The 16,164-nt window shown below is 29.9% G+C and overlaps 1 protein-coding gene across 1 annotated transcript; it reads right to left on the reverse strand.

Moving 5' to 3' along the window:
• Positions 1-1,321: 1,321 nt before the first annotated feature.
• On the reverse strand, positions 1,322-15,656 carry LOC107437099 (uncharacterized; the record flags this gene model as incomplete). The annotated part of the gene is given in 6 exon segments (XM_016048990.4): positions 1,322-1,524; positions 5,367-5,423; positions 8,974-9,021; positions 11,907-12,011; positions 13,910-13,962; positions 15,582-15,656. Coding segments are annotated over 6 exon segments (389 nt in total), but the record flags the coding sequence as incomplete, so codon positions are not given.
• Between the last annotated feature and the right edge of the window lie 508 nt (positions 15,657-16,164).

Raw genomic sequence — 16,164 nt, forward strand, 5'->3', positions numbered from 1 at the left:
TTTAATATAGGTATTAATAAAAATATATGGAGGATAATTAAAGTAGACATCTTTTGAGCGTATAAAAATTCACTACAGAAGTCATTCCCGTTTGGCGAGTCGTGAGACTTTTATATCGACTTTTGTATCGACTTTTATATCGACACGTCGATTTTTATATGAATTTTTGAATATCCAACATATTATTCTTAAATTATATTTCATTATTTTTAAAATACTACTTAAAATTCTCAAATTTCTTCAAATGAAGAAAGAAGAAATATCGTAAATTATGTAAATTCTCTGAAGGCACATTGTAATTGTAATTTTTATCTTATTTTTTGTCTTGTTAAACTTCCCTGCCTAGAAGGCTCCGTCAAAGTTTTAAAAATTATCTGGCCCTACAATTTTGTATGCAATTATAATAAGTTATGTATATTTGAATTTAGCATGAAATTCTCAAATAAATAAGATTAAAACAACGCAGAAAACACAAATAATAAGAGAAAAAAAAACTTCACGAATTCCAATTCTGCAATCCTGCAAAATGATGAATAATTAATTAATCGATACAAATTTTATTTTTAAAGAAAATTTAAAAAAAAATCTTTTTCTTTTAGGTTAGAAATCAGGCCAAAAATGTTTGTTACTAAGACCTTTAAGTTATTTTCCATTAACTGTTAATAAATGGACCTCTTCTAGCTATGTATCACAAAATTAAATTAAAAAAACCCTCCAGTATTCATTTTATTCATTTTTACTTTCTCAAATTGGTTGTTTACCGACGGATAATAATTTGGTATTGCCCTCTTTACTAGGATAGGCTCTCTTGAATTAGTTTACGATTATTCTCAGGAATGGCGGAAACAACAATTCCCATCCTTTTTCTGGGACTGTCGCCAATTATAAATAGCTTCCTAGACCCCAATTAATGAATTAATCGTTTTAAATTTGGTTACTTTTACTCTATGCAAAATACTAATACAATTTTTCGTAAATGTGTCCGTTAATCATTCAATCAATATATTTTAATTATGATTTTTTAATTAATGAAAATTACGGAATTAATAAATAAATAATGGATAATTAATCAGACGCAAATTTAATTACAAGATTCAAAAATCATAACTGGAAAGAAAAGTCTCAATTTTTGAAACTCCTGTGACCTTTCCACAGAACCTTAAGGTTCCATGGAACACTATTTGAGAATCGCTGATTTGGTATATTGTAAATACAATCATTTCTGTTATTTTACAATGTTCCTAGTTACATTTTCTTAGTTTGTTGTCCTCAAGCAAACGTATCTGAAGCAAGGATATTGAAAATCAACAAAAAAAAGAAGCATTTACTGTTTAAATTTATTAAGAATGCTTTCTATTTATTTATTTATTTATTTATAAGTAATCATTTGTTAAATACTTTAATGGTCGAACTGTTGAAGTTCAATGTTTCCTTATTGAGCTACATTTTAATTCGATGTTAGTATTTGATTTTTCAGCATTTCCCTTCTCCATGAAGTCTGCTTAATATTAGTATAAGACAGTCCTAAAACGAAAGGAAAAACATAAATGTTAAAGAAAAAACATTTAAAAAAATGTCTTTTGAAATTTACAACTGTGTAAAAAAATTTTTTTTCGTTTCTTGCACTTGCAAAAATTATTAAAACAAAATACAAACGCTTATGAATTAACGTGAAAATATGTTAAAATAATAACTTTTAAATAATTTTACTGTCTTCATATAATTTGTCTTGTCACAATACCATATGAGAATTAAAACAACATATTTTTTTTATTTTTTTTAAACAACATTTGATTGTTGTACTTTCAAATTATGAAACAGTAATTCTTTTTGTTAGCATGAATGAAATATTAAGCACACTGTAAAAAAGTCCGGGACTGATTACAGTATAAAGTAGCGGAACTCAGGGTGGCAGTGCATTTCAGCGAAAAATTTCTTCTTAGCGGAACATATTATGGAACAAAAATTCTGATATACCTAAATTTTTTCAGAAATAATATAGAAAACCACTGGATTACTCTAATAAAACAAATATTACTCTTAAAATTACGGTACATTACTTTACGTCAGAAGTGGATTTTACGATAAAAATGGATTTTACCGATGATGCACCCAAAGTGCTGGCAATTTATAACGTAATTTGAATCGGAATTTTTTACTGTGCAACTGTCTTCAAATGGTATGGACAAACATGTTCGATTTAATTTGCAAATTAAAACACCGAACACATTGATAATTTTCATTTGGATTACATGCATTAAAATTCAATCTTAACCCATTTTTAGTTAACTGTGCGTGAACTTACAATTTGAATTTTTTTTAATCGTTGTGACGAATATTTTTAAAAAATTTTATTTTTTAAATTTTATTTAAAAAAAAATCATAAAAAAGTGAATTAAATGATTTGTTCATTGATTTGGTAATTTATTGGTATTGACATCTGGATAAATTATTTTTGTGTTTTAAATGAATGTAATTTAAGCATACTTCAATGAAAATAGTAATAATACCATATTCAATACTCATAAAAAGACCCATAAAATTGCCCATAAAATTTCAATGCTTGTCTTCAAATGGTTTAATAGTTCAAAAATTTGATAATGCTCTTGCCGTCAGGCTTTCCATGGGAGGTTCTCGTGGTCTTCCTTTCCATGTAAGGCAAATGAGGGTTAGTTCCATCAAAAAGTCCTCAACGAAGGCAACATTACCCGATAATCGATCCAGGAGTTTCCTTGTCTTCTGGATTGGGTTCAAAATTACAAGGCTACGTAGTTGAACATCAGTAGTCGTAAGCCCATAAATTTTGGGTCTGCTGTTCAACGACGGTTATAAAATGGAAAGTAGCTAGCGCAAATGATATTTTAATTTACGAAATCCGACACAAAAGCATATTTTTTCCACATAGAATTATGTAATTTTCAACAAGTTCCGAAGGAATAAACTGTCAAATTATAGAAGGAAGCCTCAGTCTAGATGTGGTCCAACAGTATATTCTTGAATGCGGGAGCAGAACTTGCATCGACGCTCGACACAAATCGGAAGTTCTATCCCCTGAGATACCGCGGTTTTCACCCCATATGTGTTAGTTTTACTAACTGCGTATTTGGTCATAACTCTGGACTCTTTTTGCAAATCAAAACCTTTTGTCACTAAAGTTTAACCTCTTGATTGTCGAGAAAAATTTCGAGATTCATCCTCCTGCCTAGTACAATTGGTTTCAACAGAGTCACACGTTGTTTTGGTGTGTAATTGCAGAAAAGAAGAGACACGCTTATCAATCTAAAAAATGTTTCTTTTACAAAAATAAATAAATAAATAAATAAGTAACGAAATTTGAAATTTGATATATAGTAGTATAATAATAATAAAAAAAGTTGTTAGAACTCTTCTGTTGTGTGTTAGATCCCAAAATATGTAGAACATGAAGGTTCTCACTCCGAAGTTGAAGAAAAATAGTTATCAAATTCACTTTCAGACATATTTGCACTAAAATTAAAAACTTTCATTATCTAATTCACTTTCAGACATATTTGCGCAAAAAATAAAACTTCCATTATCTAATTCACTTTCAGACATATTTGCACAAAAAAGAAAAACTTGTATTATCTAATTCATTTTCAGATATATTTGCACAAAAAAACTTTTATTATCTAATTCACTTTCAGACATATTTGCACAAACAATAAAAACATGCATTATCTTATTCACTTTCAGACATATTTGCACAAACAATAAAAACTTGTATTATCTAATTCACTTTCAGGCATATTTGCACAAAAAATAAAAATTTGTATTATCTAATTTACTTTCAGCAATATTTGAACAAAAATGAAAACTTTTATTTCACATAGAGATAAAAACGGAAGCGAAAGGAAAGTAAAAAAACGCGTGCTACTCAAAAGAAAAACAAACAATGACAGCACAGTTATGATTATTTTCCAGAAAATTCTTCACCTTCTCCACTTGACTGAAATCCTTTGAAAATACTCTAAAAATTCACTCTATTGCACTCCGTAGCAGTGGGAGTAGTTTTAAGACTGATAGCAACACATGGTAAAGCGCATTGCCTAATTTGTACTTTTGAAAGACGTATATATACGCCAGGGGCAGTTAACAATTCAGCTCAGCGAAGCGTTTATATACGTGTCTGGTAGAAAAGGAGTTAAAGCGTGCCTATTTTGAGGCAAAACCCTATTATTAAGATGTGTTTTTTTAACATTCTTTAATTTCATAATGATTAATTAAATTAACATATTTAATATCCAAAGATCATGACTCTTTGACTATGGAATGCGCAAACTTATAAAAATATCTCGTAAAGAAATCAGCTACTATTCCGTTTCTGGTAGGCAGTAACAACTTACTAATGCAGTACTCGAAATTGAATACAAACATTAATATTCAAGGAACCTATTTCTTATTTGCATATTATCAGAGTCGAGGTGGCTCAGGGGATGGAGCACTTGTTTTACAATGAGGAGAACCAGGTTCGAATCCCAGTGATTACTGGTCGATATGAATTCTGCACTTGGCTCGTACTGACTATAGCACTTTCGTAAAATGCTTCCACTGGTAGGCGGAGTGTGGGTTAGAGTCCCCTTTCAGTCGGACAAACGGTTTTCATGATTTTCCTCTCCATATAACGTAAGTGCAGGTCAGTTCCATTAAAATCCTCCACGAAGACTAGTTTCTTCCAATGTATGATCCAGGAGTCTTCTTGTCTCTGAAGTTGGGTTCAAAACTACAAGGCTACGGAGTTGAGCATTGATGGGTCTGGTGTTTAAAGCCGGTAATAAAGTAAAATGAAATACGTTTTATCACAATAAGATAAACGTCATCGAAAGCAATGATAGTTTCGTGGTTTTAAACGATCTCTGGAAACGGAATAGTATCAAAATAGTATTAAAAAAATGTATAAAATAGTGAACTCTTCCTATAAAAGGTCTAACTTTCTACAATTGAAATGTATTCCCTTCAGAACCGTGTTTGCATGTACGTGAAAATGCTATATTCTGCCTTACCATCTCACAATATCCTATATGAAACGAGCCTTCCTGATTCTATAGCCTATGAGTACACGGACGCTACCTCAATATGGTACTTTTACGTATACATCTAGCATTAGATCGTAAACGCAACTCGTAAGTAACGAACATTATACTGTATAAATAAATACAATTTTTATTAATAAATTTATAAATCTTTATTGTAAAAATAATAAATATTAATTCTAGAAATAAATAAAGTTACATAATAAATAAATACATGTTAAATAATTCACTTATCAATAATTCATTGATAAATAATTCATTTATAAATAAATACAAATCAGTATTAAATTATTTAAAATACCAAGTGATACTTACATTCATGTCTGTCATTTTTTTGCATGTTACAGCTTGCATAAAATCAGCACACGTTGACTAAATATGTAAAAAAAAATTTATAAGTAAAAAAAATGTAAAAGCATACAATTTATAATCATATTTTTCATCAGTAAAGTTAATAAATATGACATTCTATGGAAAAACTGAAGCTAAAATCATGATACAATTTAACAAACCTGTTAAAAAGGACTACACATTTATTTTTTTCAACTTTTTGTTTTTACATATTTTGAATAAATGATTCGATGGCTGTCTATTTTATTGTTTTCAAAATGCTATTTCTATACTTTCAGAGATAGAAGTATTTTATCTAATTACGTTATCACGATATTCATAATATATATAAAGTCNTATATGTATGTATAAAGCACAATAAAAACAAGGAGAAAAACGACGAAAATTAATAAGTTTTATTAACTGCGCAAAAGCTGCAAGAATACAGAACTCATGAAATAAGTTAAAATAATGAGAAAATATGGAAAATAATAAAAATAATGACAAGAGAAGAAAATTATTAAAACTAATTTTTCAAAAGTATTTAAGAAAATATAATTTTTGATATCTTAAAAAAAAAGGAAATTAAAAATCCGGAAAACAAAAGAAAGAAAATATATAATCTCTTCATCAGCCCACACGATTATATCCGCTAAAAGGAGTGCTTTCTAATATTGTATTAATATAGCCAAAGCAAAATATATCAATACAATAGCGTGAGGAGCACTCAAAAAAATTTAAGCGAAATTAGAACACTTTAAGTGAAAAATATATACAAGAAAACAAACAAATATATCAAGCAAAAAACAGAAAATAAAATGTAAAGAGATCAGAGAACAGTACACGAACGGAAATCTACATACTGAGGAGCGAATAAAATGAGCTTACGCGTACCAGAATCTTTCAAGAATGATTTAAAATATTTTCGTAATAAGATTGCCAGATTTCAGAATATGAAAACAGAAGCATAAATAAAGTGATATCTTATGGCACGTTCTTACTGCAATACTGACGCGCGACCTTGTTAGTTACCTTGGGTGGGCCCGAAAATGGATGCGCGCTATGTAATATATATACTATATATATATCCTTTAAAATTTATCCTATAATATTTAAACTCTGTCAGGTATTATATTATAATAAACTATATTACCATGCCAATATGGGAATTTTTGTGGACAAATAAGGGAGCCTACAATTAACCCAATCTTGATGTTTCGAGAACTTTCTCATAAATACACTAATTTATCAGTGCAGATGATATTTTAAGTAAAGAAATCAGACATAAAACCCTACTTTCTCTAAATAAACATACCTTTTTTTCAACGGATTTCGATTTGCGGCCGATCTCCCCCATAAACTATTGATTGATATAAATATTAATTTTTAATAGGTAGTTGCAATTATATTACCTCAAGACAGCCTTTGATAAAGACTAACGTTTTCTGAAACTGTTAGATAGATGTTTTTATTGTATGCATAAGTATTTTAAAATTGCAAAGAAAGATGGAGAATCGGAAATTATTATTAAAAACGAATATAAAAAGTTTTTTTTAAATTATATTTTACAGCATTTAAAATACATAATCAAGAGAGCTTAAAGCATTTAATATAGAGAATCTTTAAAATTAAAATTCTTCATCATTGTATCCAAAATGTTCAAAACTTCTGAAATTTTAATTTTAGACCAAGTATCTAACTATCAAACTAAGGCTAAAAACATTTAAGAAAAACATTGGTTAATACTTTGAAATATTCAAAGAGTTAAAGTAGCATTTTATACAATTACAAACATAAAAATTTATTATGTGATCAAAATTTGGCGAGCGGACGCTAATTCGAAAATCACAGTTAAAATTAACCCCCAGTCCATAATTGAAAAAACTCGTATGGATTTTCTCATTGGCAGAGGAGAAATATAGCACACGCGTTCTTCAGAAAAAAGATAATTTTCTTCGACAGGTAACCGTTCAACCTCGGTAGTGATTGAATGTTACAGTAGAATTAGGAAACCGATCACTCTCGAATAGCTATCGAACAGGTTCGAAGATATCGAATCAAAGAAGCGCGTTTCAGATCATTCATTTATTTATTTTGCTGCTCTGTGCAGATCTTTGTTAGATGTCAACAATCAACTGAACTGCTGCTTTTTCCTCTACAATATTTTGGTATATGTGGATTGGTCTTGGCTTTTCTCAAGAATTTCCTTCCTATGCTTTCATCGTATTTGTCTCTGCTTTTCCAATTCTTCCTCTTTTTCAGCACTACAGCCTAGAGCAAGCCAATATTTCTCAACCTTACTCCTTCTGGAAATGCAATTTACTGCAAATTTTCTCCGTTGTTAACTCTTAACGATCTCAAATTCTTTTAAACGCAATCTAACCACCTCGTAAGTGGTCTGCCTAATTTATTTGTACACTCGATCTTTGAGAAAGTCCAGTTACGTACCCCCAGAGGCATTAAATTGTTATAGGATCATAAAGGACTTTGTGACCCATACAAATTTAACGTGCACCAGTAACCATTTTATAAATAAAGGATTCTTCTGCCGGCTGGATTTGAACTACTGTTCTCAACAACACGAGTCCAACGTCTTACCAACAAGACTATCAATGTCTGCCTTTGGTGTTCATCTGTGTACAGCTATGTTAAATAAAAGGCATGATAACTAGTCTCTTTGTCAAAGGTCTGTCATTGAATAGAAAGCATCTGATACATTGAACATCAGTTAAACTGTACACTTAATGCATCGTAATGTCATTCATTCTGTTATCAACATGCTTGGACAGGATATCAAATTCAAATTTCTCCTCAAATTTCTCAGTCTTGGTTATACAAATCGTAAGTTGCTTTAAATGGTACAAAAAGAGGATATATCTAAATTGCTTTTTCCCTTATTGCTTCAAGAGTTTGTCTTAGCAAATAAATCTAATCAACTGTATGATCTGATTAGCGATCTCTCTTTTAATAAGTATAATTTACTTTTCAAACAACTATTCCACCTGGGTGTTTGCTTAACGCCTTTTATATGACTGTGAAAACTTTCCTTGTGTCTGGTCGGATCTATTATCTTTACCTTCAAACCTTTCTTTAACATAATTAAAATTAGTGAAATAAATATTTTAAGTAATTATAATTCAAAATATGTTGCTGTAACATATAAACAATAATTATCTTGTTATCAAACAGTAATTAGTTCATAGATTAAGAAAATACGTACTTTATTGAAATAATAATGAGTTTCATATTGAATGGTAATTCAGAAATATATTTTTATAAACCTGTAAGTGTTGCCACAATTTTTTAAGAGAAAATTGAAAATTCCTTTCTCAAACTAACATATATTTCGGAAATGAAAGAAATTTAAAAAATGCCGTAGTTTCTTTCACAATATTGGACACATGCCCAATAAACTCTGAAGCTTACGACGAATTTTTCTATAAAATTTTGACGGCCACGTAAAATCTTTGACAAAATCTTTTAAAAATCAGAATATCAGTCGCCCTAATTTCAATTTTTATGATTTCTTCTTAACATATGCCTTCTAAAATAGTATTTAAACATACAAAATAAGTTTATTACAAGTACTTACTGAGTATTCCTCTACTATGAACTGTACAAGATCGGTAAAAAATTCATTCTAAAAAAGAGAAATATATCTTAGATAAATTGCTGTAATATAATTTTTTTTTCATAAAAAGTTTATTCAATGATTAAAATAAATTCATAATGTGTTTAAGATGAACGTCCTTAATATACACCGAAGAGCCATTACATTATGACCACCCTGCTAATAACATGTAGGACCGCCTTTAGCCCTCAAACCTGCTAGCACCCACCGTGGCATTGATTCCACAAGGTGCTGATAGGTAGTCTGAGGTATCTGGTACCAAGCGCTAACTAACTGGTCCTGCAATTCCCTCACATTGCGAGAGGGTAGCGTGGCAGCACGAATTTGGTTTTCTAAGTTGGACCACAAATTCTCTATTGGATTAAGGTCAGGTGAATTTGGGGGCCAGCACATGACTAGAAAGTCACTGGAATGTTCCTCTACGATTCGACCCTTACGACGTGGTGCATTATCCTGTTGGTAAACACCACCCCCGCAGGAAAAACTGTCGCCATGAATGGTGCCCAATCCTGGTCTGCAACTATGTTCAAGTAGCTAACAGACGTCAGGGATTGTTCTATGAGGATTATGGGTCCTAATGTGCCCCGTGAAAACATTGTTCCTGGGCGAGAATCCATGAAAACCTGGACGATCTCACTGTTATAGATGGAGGGTGGTCATAATGTAGCGGCTCTTCGGTGTATACGATGCACCCCATTACAACTGCATTGTATTTAAGGAATAGAAAGGAACTGTAGCGAAAAGAAACTCCTGATAATATAAAAACTTCATTTCAGATGGTAAATCTTGACAAAACTAATCGAATCATGTCGATTTTTATCATTTTCACATGTTTCGAAGCAAATAAAGTTTTTATGTTATTAAAATGCCAACCAGACTGTGTTGGGTTCAGAGAACTGGTCATGCATCAGAAAGGTTTTGGGTTCGAATCTCGGGTAAGGCATGGATGTTCTTTCCTTCTCTGTATAAATTTTATATATGTATAAATTTTAAATTTCATGAGCAGCCTCGCGCGAACAATAGCATTAAGCAAGATGATTCTAAATGCAATTTATTACTTTAATCTTGATCGTATGAACCGTTAAATATGTGTTTTGCTTAATCTAATATCGTAAATGCAACGAGAAGGGTAGCAAATAATAAACAAAAAACATAAAAATTATTTTAGCTTTATTACTTGAGTCGATATTTGCCTTACCATGTTGTGTATGATTTTGTTGTGTTTCGTTAATGAAAATGGAAAGTATCATTTTGGTAGTTTATTTTATAGTATACAAAGTGTACAATTTGTATTGGTTTGAAATAAATGAAATATCAAACCTGTTTGCTACAATTGTACTACAAATAACTTATAAACTGTTAAATTATCATCTACTGAGATTTCGTGACAGTTTTGAACTTCCGGTGAAATTTCCGCCCTCTTTTTAGTCAGTTTGAGAGAGAAAATCATTTTTAAACTTGGTTAGGGCCTTAAAGTTTTCCCATGCATAAATATCGACTCATCAGATGATTAAAATTCATTGCTTCTTTGTTCAGTTAAAACTGCTAGAAATTGAGGGAAACGTGATACATTGTGAAAAAATTCCTCATCAAATTGCGTTAGAATAGCCAGCCGATTTCACCGTAAAATCCATTTTTACCAGAACATGTTACTGATCATAAAATCTGATATACTATATTGCCATTTTTTACAGGTATGACTACCGTAAAATCAGTGACTCATGACTCTAATTAATTTAATATTACTGTAAAAATACTGTATAATATTTTCTGACAAAAATGGATTTTATGGTAAAATGCATTTTGTGGATGATGCAAACAAAGTCCGGGTACTTTACACCGTAATTTGATCCAAGTGTGCCCTATCAACCAGATAACTTTGGCCACCAGATGAATATGCTAGCTAGACGGGTATGATTGATAATAGAGTAGTCAATAAAAGCAAAACGGAGGGTCTGGTACATTCCCCCGACATTAGGTTGCTTGATAGCACAATTTCCTGCCCGACAACTCATTTGTCCGACAGAGGCTATGCTCGATGGCTCATTTTCACGTCAGGTACGTTTGCCAAAAGGGTTTATTTGCCCAAGAACTCATTTGTTCGACAGAGCACCTGATAAAAAAATTGACTGACTGACAGATATATATGATAAATTTAAATCATTAGTTTTGGAAAAAAAATATTAATTATGCACTCTACGTTCTTCAGTACAGCCATCCATTACAGACATCTTAGTAGTACATCACTCCATTACAGCAACAAGCGATAAATCCAGTTTCATTTTTTTCATTCCACCGACACAATGTTATTTTAGAGCCTATCAGAACATTCAGAATGAACCGCTCATTCTAACTTAGCAACCGAGATTTCATAATTTACTGCCATGTAGGAAAAATGATGCATTTCTTAGATTCTTATTCCAAGTGGTCTTAATCTACAATTATAATGCCAAGATTACAATAAATATGAATGAGTACTACAAAAAATAGCGAGCAATATTTAATAAACAACAGCGAAAAATAACGAAGAACTAAACTTATCTCCTCTTATATTCCATCTCTGACGGACAAATGAAACAGCCAGGAAAATTACTTGTCAGGCAATTCTACATCTCGGAAAATGAGTTGTCGGGCAACGTACCAGCTCGGAAAATAAGCCGTTGGAAAAACGGAGTTGGGTATTTGAATCAGAAATGACCAGATCAGAAAACAAAAATGTGGTATAAAGTTTAACTTTGAGAGATCTAAAGATTTTGATTATGACGATATCGGAACTTTCTACAAATTCCTGAAAGTAACTCAGTCTCAGTAACCAATCATTACATTTCAATGGCTTTTTTTTTCAATAGCAAAATAAAAATTTATGAAGTAAATATGTAACGTTTTCACCATACCTGCTTATCTTCATCCATGCCGCAGTAGTCATTATATGCTGTTTCTAAGTCAGACCATTCTCTTTTGACGCTATCTCCCATAATTTTCAGCATCTTCGTTAATTTCTTTAAAGAAAAAATATGTAATTCTTCCTTCAGAAGGAAGCCAGAAGAAAAAATAAGATATCCTTATAACTTAGATGTTTTTCATAAGATTTTCATTTTCTAAAAACCAATATTCGTAAGTAAATTACACTCGAGGACTGTTTTCTCTTATAAAGTTATGTGATGTCGAAATTAAATTATCATTTTCCTTATTTAATAAAAATTCCAAGATGACTTTTTCATTATGCTCGCTTAGCATTTTCCGCTACGCACTAAACTCTGCCAGCAGTTTTTCGCAATATGGATGGGAAATTGCACTTCTTAAAGTTGTCTCATTAAAACTAGAAGCAAATGCTATTTAAATAAATTTTGCTAAATTTTATTGCGCATTTGTTGCTTCTCTCGTAATATAGCAGAGGAATTTGCACTATTTAAGGTTGGCGCATTAAAACTAGAAACAAATACTAATTGATTAAATTTTGTAAAATGCTGTAGCACATTTGTTGTTTCTCATAATACAGGTATGGATGGGGAATAACACTATTTAAAATTGGTTTATTAAAGCTGGAAGCAAATATTAATTAAATAAATTTTGCAAAATGTTGTTGCGCATTTGTTGTTTCTCATAATACAGAAGAGGAATTTGCACTATTTAAAGTTGGCGCATTAAAACTAGAAGCAAACACTAATTGATTAAAACTTTGTTTTATTCGCATATTTAACGTCACTTAAGGCTTTCCATTTTTGCTAAAACTATTTATTTTTCAACAGTTAAAGTATTCTCTGCAAGATTAAATTTAATTTAAAATCTTCAATTTTTAATAACAAATTTATATTGGGTCCTTCCAAAATTATTTTAATGGTTCATTTTAATATTCTTTTTACACTCATTTATTTATTGAATATTTCAATAATAAAATAAATTTTAACATTCATTTCTGCTGTTTTTTTAAACGATAATCATGTTCATTGGTAAAATTATTATTGGCGCATTAAAACTAAGACACTGATTGATTAATTTTGTAAAATTATTAATTTATTCACACATTTTGCGACGTTTAAAGCTTTCTATTTTCGCTAAAATTATTTATTTTTCAACAGTTAAATTAAAGTATTCTCTGCAAGATTAAATTTAATTTAAAATCTTCAATTTTTAATAACAAATTTATATTGGGTCCTTCCAAAATCATTTTAATGGTTCAATTTAATATTCTCGTTACACTCATTTATTTATTGAATATTTTATAAATAAAATAAGTTTTAACATTGTTTATTGTTGTTTTTTTAAAATGATAACTGTGTTTATTAGTATGTAATTGGAATCTATTACTTAGGCATACTTTTTAAATAATGTAAACTTATTATTTTTAAGCTTATTGTTAGCTCCCTTTAAAGGCGAATTTATTTTTTTATCTCTATTCTGGATCATAATGATCATTGATGTTCTAGTAAGATACTTAGTATATTTCCGCACAAAATATGTGTAGCAATAATTAAAATATTTAAAAAATAAAAATATTATTAAAAACTTAAATTCTAGAGTTTAAACTGTATACATTAATTTTTAAAATGTGTTCAATTGCCCCAAAATGCATTAAAAAATATATCTTAGAAACTATTTATGCAATGAATTTTTAGTATTTTTTTCAAAAGCTAAATATTTGGTTCGGTCTAATAATATTTGTTGCATTTTTGTTGCTGGCAGGTAACAGATCTATCTAGGTTTGAGTTATTTGAAATTTAGTAGCAGTAGAAAACAATGTTTACATTGACAAATGTTATAATTTTTAAAATGAGTCAAAAAGTTCACGAATTTTATAATGAAATGTCATTATTATAAGATTCCAGTTATGAAGCGGTATCTATTTCCTCACATTTGTTCTTATACATAAACTTTTTATTAGAAAAAACAATCTTACCTCAATAGGTATCAGATATTTGCATTCATTTAACTCGTTATAGGCGTCTTTATCTGAAAAAAAAATTTTATTTTCACAAATTAACTAATTTCCGAGTTTTAAAATGATCTAGAACAAAAAAGATTAATATAAAGGTGTTAATTAAATTCATACCTTAATGAGAATGTATTCCCTTTTGTAAGCATAAGAGGAAAAACGTAATTAATTAACTTGCAAATGACTTTGCTAAACTATTGATGGTAATAGAGTTATCTTGGTAAAATTATTTTTTTAAAATCACAACAGAGGAAATTTATTAAGCTAACAATTAAACTCCTTGTATTGTACTTATACTCCGTTAAATTTTTTAAGTTCAAAAATATTCCTTATTTCTTTTTGCATGGGGGAGGGAATAAAAGTTAAAATAATATTAGTGAAAATGTCGAAAAATCCTTAGAATTTTAATCCTAAATTTTTTTTCTCAAAAATGGATCAAACAAAAAATAATCAGCATTTTGAAATTTAATATCTTTTTTTTTAATATGAACGTAATAAAAAAATATATCTAGCTTCATTAAAATTTTAATTTGTGATTATTGAAATTAGTGGATGTGCCCCTATTTGTTTCTGTGAGGCTCTTTTTAAGCACATTATAAAATGAGAGCATGGTAAAGTGGATTTGGACCGGTTAGCTGATATTGAAAGGCCTGTTGGAGTTCGATCTAGGAACTGTGAGATATAATTAAGAGATTAATTATTAAGTTGCATACAATATATCATTCATGAGCCGTGATGGCTCAGGGGACAGAACGTTCGCCTTCCAATGAGATGGACCAGGCTCGAATCCCAGCGATGGATACGAAATCCGCATCCGGCTTTCACCAAACGTAAAATATCCTGAGTGATAGACGGCTCATGGCAATATTTTAATTGACTTTAATTTGTGTTACTTTTTAGAACATTTAAATGGAGTGTCGACAAAAACGAGCCGACACCACCTTCTTTTTGCGTTTAATCGAGGTGCCAAAGCTACAGAAGCTGCTAAAGAAATTGTGCCGTGTGATGCTTTACGCTGCGTTTTGTTCAATAATGACGTTGAATTACGGGTTTGGTTGGACATTTTTTTCGAGACACTTCCTGGTGATTTCTACCGAAGAGGCAAAGAAAAAGACGTTGAACGTAAGGAGAAAGTCGTAAACAACAACGGAGAATACGCTATTGATTAAATTGTTGTTATTTTACATCAAAAAATAAAATTATAAAATTTAAGAAAAACAAAAAAACACGGGAACTTATGCTTCAACCCAATACTTTAACCAAATGTAATATATATTGCATTTAGATAATTAATTTGAAAAATTTCTAGATAAATTTGCTGAAAATTATAAAGGTAAATTTGTTAAGGAGAATTCAATAAATATTTTTGATATTTTCTGTTTTAAATTTTTATTTATTTATTTATTTCGGAAAGTCTCGGAAACTAGTCTCGGAAAGATTTTTAAAAATATTTAATTTTAAAGTGCAACAAAGTTCAGGGAAATGTAGCATATTTTATTAGAATAATGAATGTACTCCTTTGTTTATGTATAGTCACTTAGGAAAATTATCATTTTTTTAAAACTCACTTACTTATTGATAAGGTGCAATAATTACAACGCACACGTTAACGATATAAACATGAAAATATTCTCACCCTCTAATGTGCATATAGTCCACTTCGCGCAAGATTCAAAGTATTCACCATCACCTATGTCTCCCGAACTTGAAGGTACGTCAAAACCATTTACAATTGTCAAAACAATAATAGTTAATATTAATTTAATTTTCATCTTAACAACATTATTATTTACTGCCTTATTTTAATATCTATATTCGGCTATCTATACTCAACTCCTCTGAATCAGCTTTAAATATGTTAAAATCAAGCTGTATAAATAATGAAACATGTTGAGAAATATTGTGGATTGATTCAATAGGTAAGTTTGGTCTAAAACAATACGGAATTCACATTACTCCGGGATCTATTTCCTTATTCTTTGTTTGGAACTCTTTGGATTTTAAAGAAAAATTAGAAAAAGAAACTATATTACGATTGCACCATGTTTTTGATTAATATTTAATCTATTATAATTTATTTTGATATTGTAGGTTTGCATACAGGTGATGACATATTTCTTAATTCATTTCATTACAATAAAATATGTATTTCATTCATTTTCATTCCTTTAGTGAAGCAATATTGTTCTTTCTGGATGCATTGCTAAACATTTTTTCCA

Source organism: Parasteatoda tepidariorum, unplaced genomic scaffold (genome assembly GCF_043381705.1).
Source record: "Parasteatoda tepidariorum isolate YZ-2023 unplaced genomic scaffold, CAS_Ptep_4.0 HiC_scaffold_894, whole genome shotgun sequence".
NCBI classification, from domain to species: Eukaryota; Metazoa; Arthropoda; class Arachnida; order Araneae; family Theridiidae; genus Parasteatoda; species Parasteatoda tepidariorum.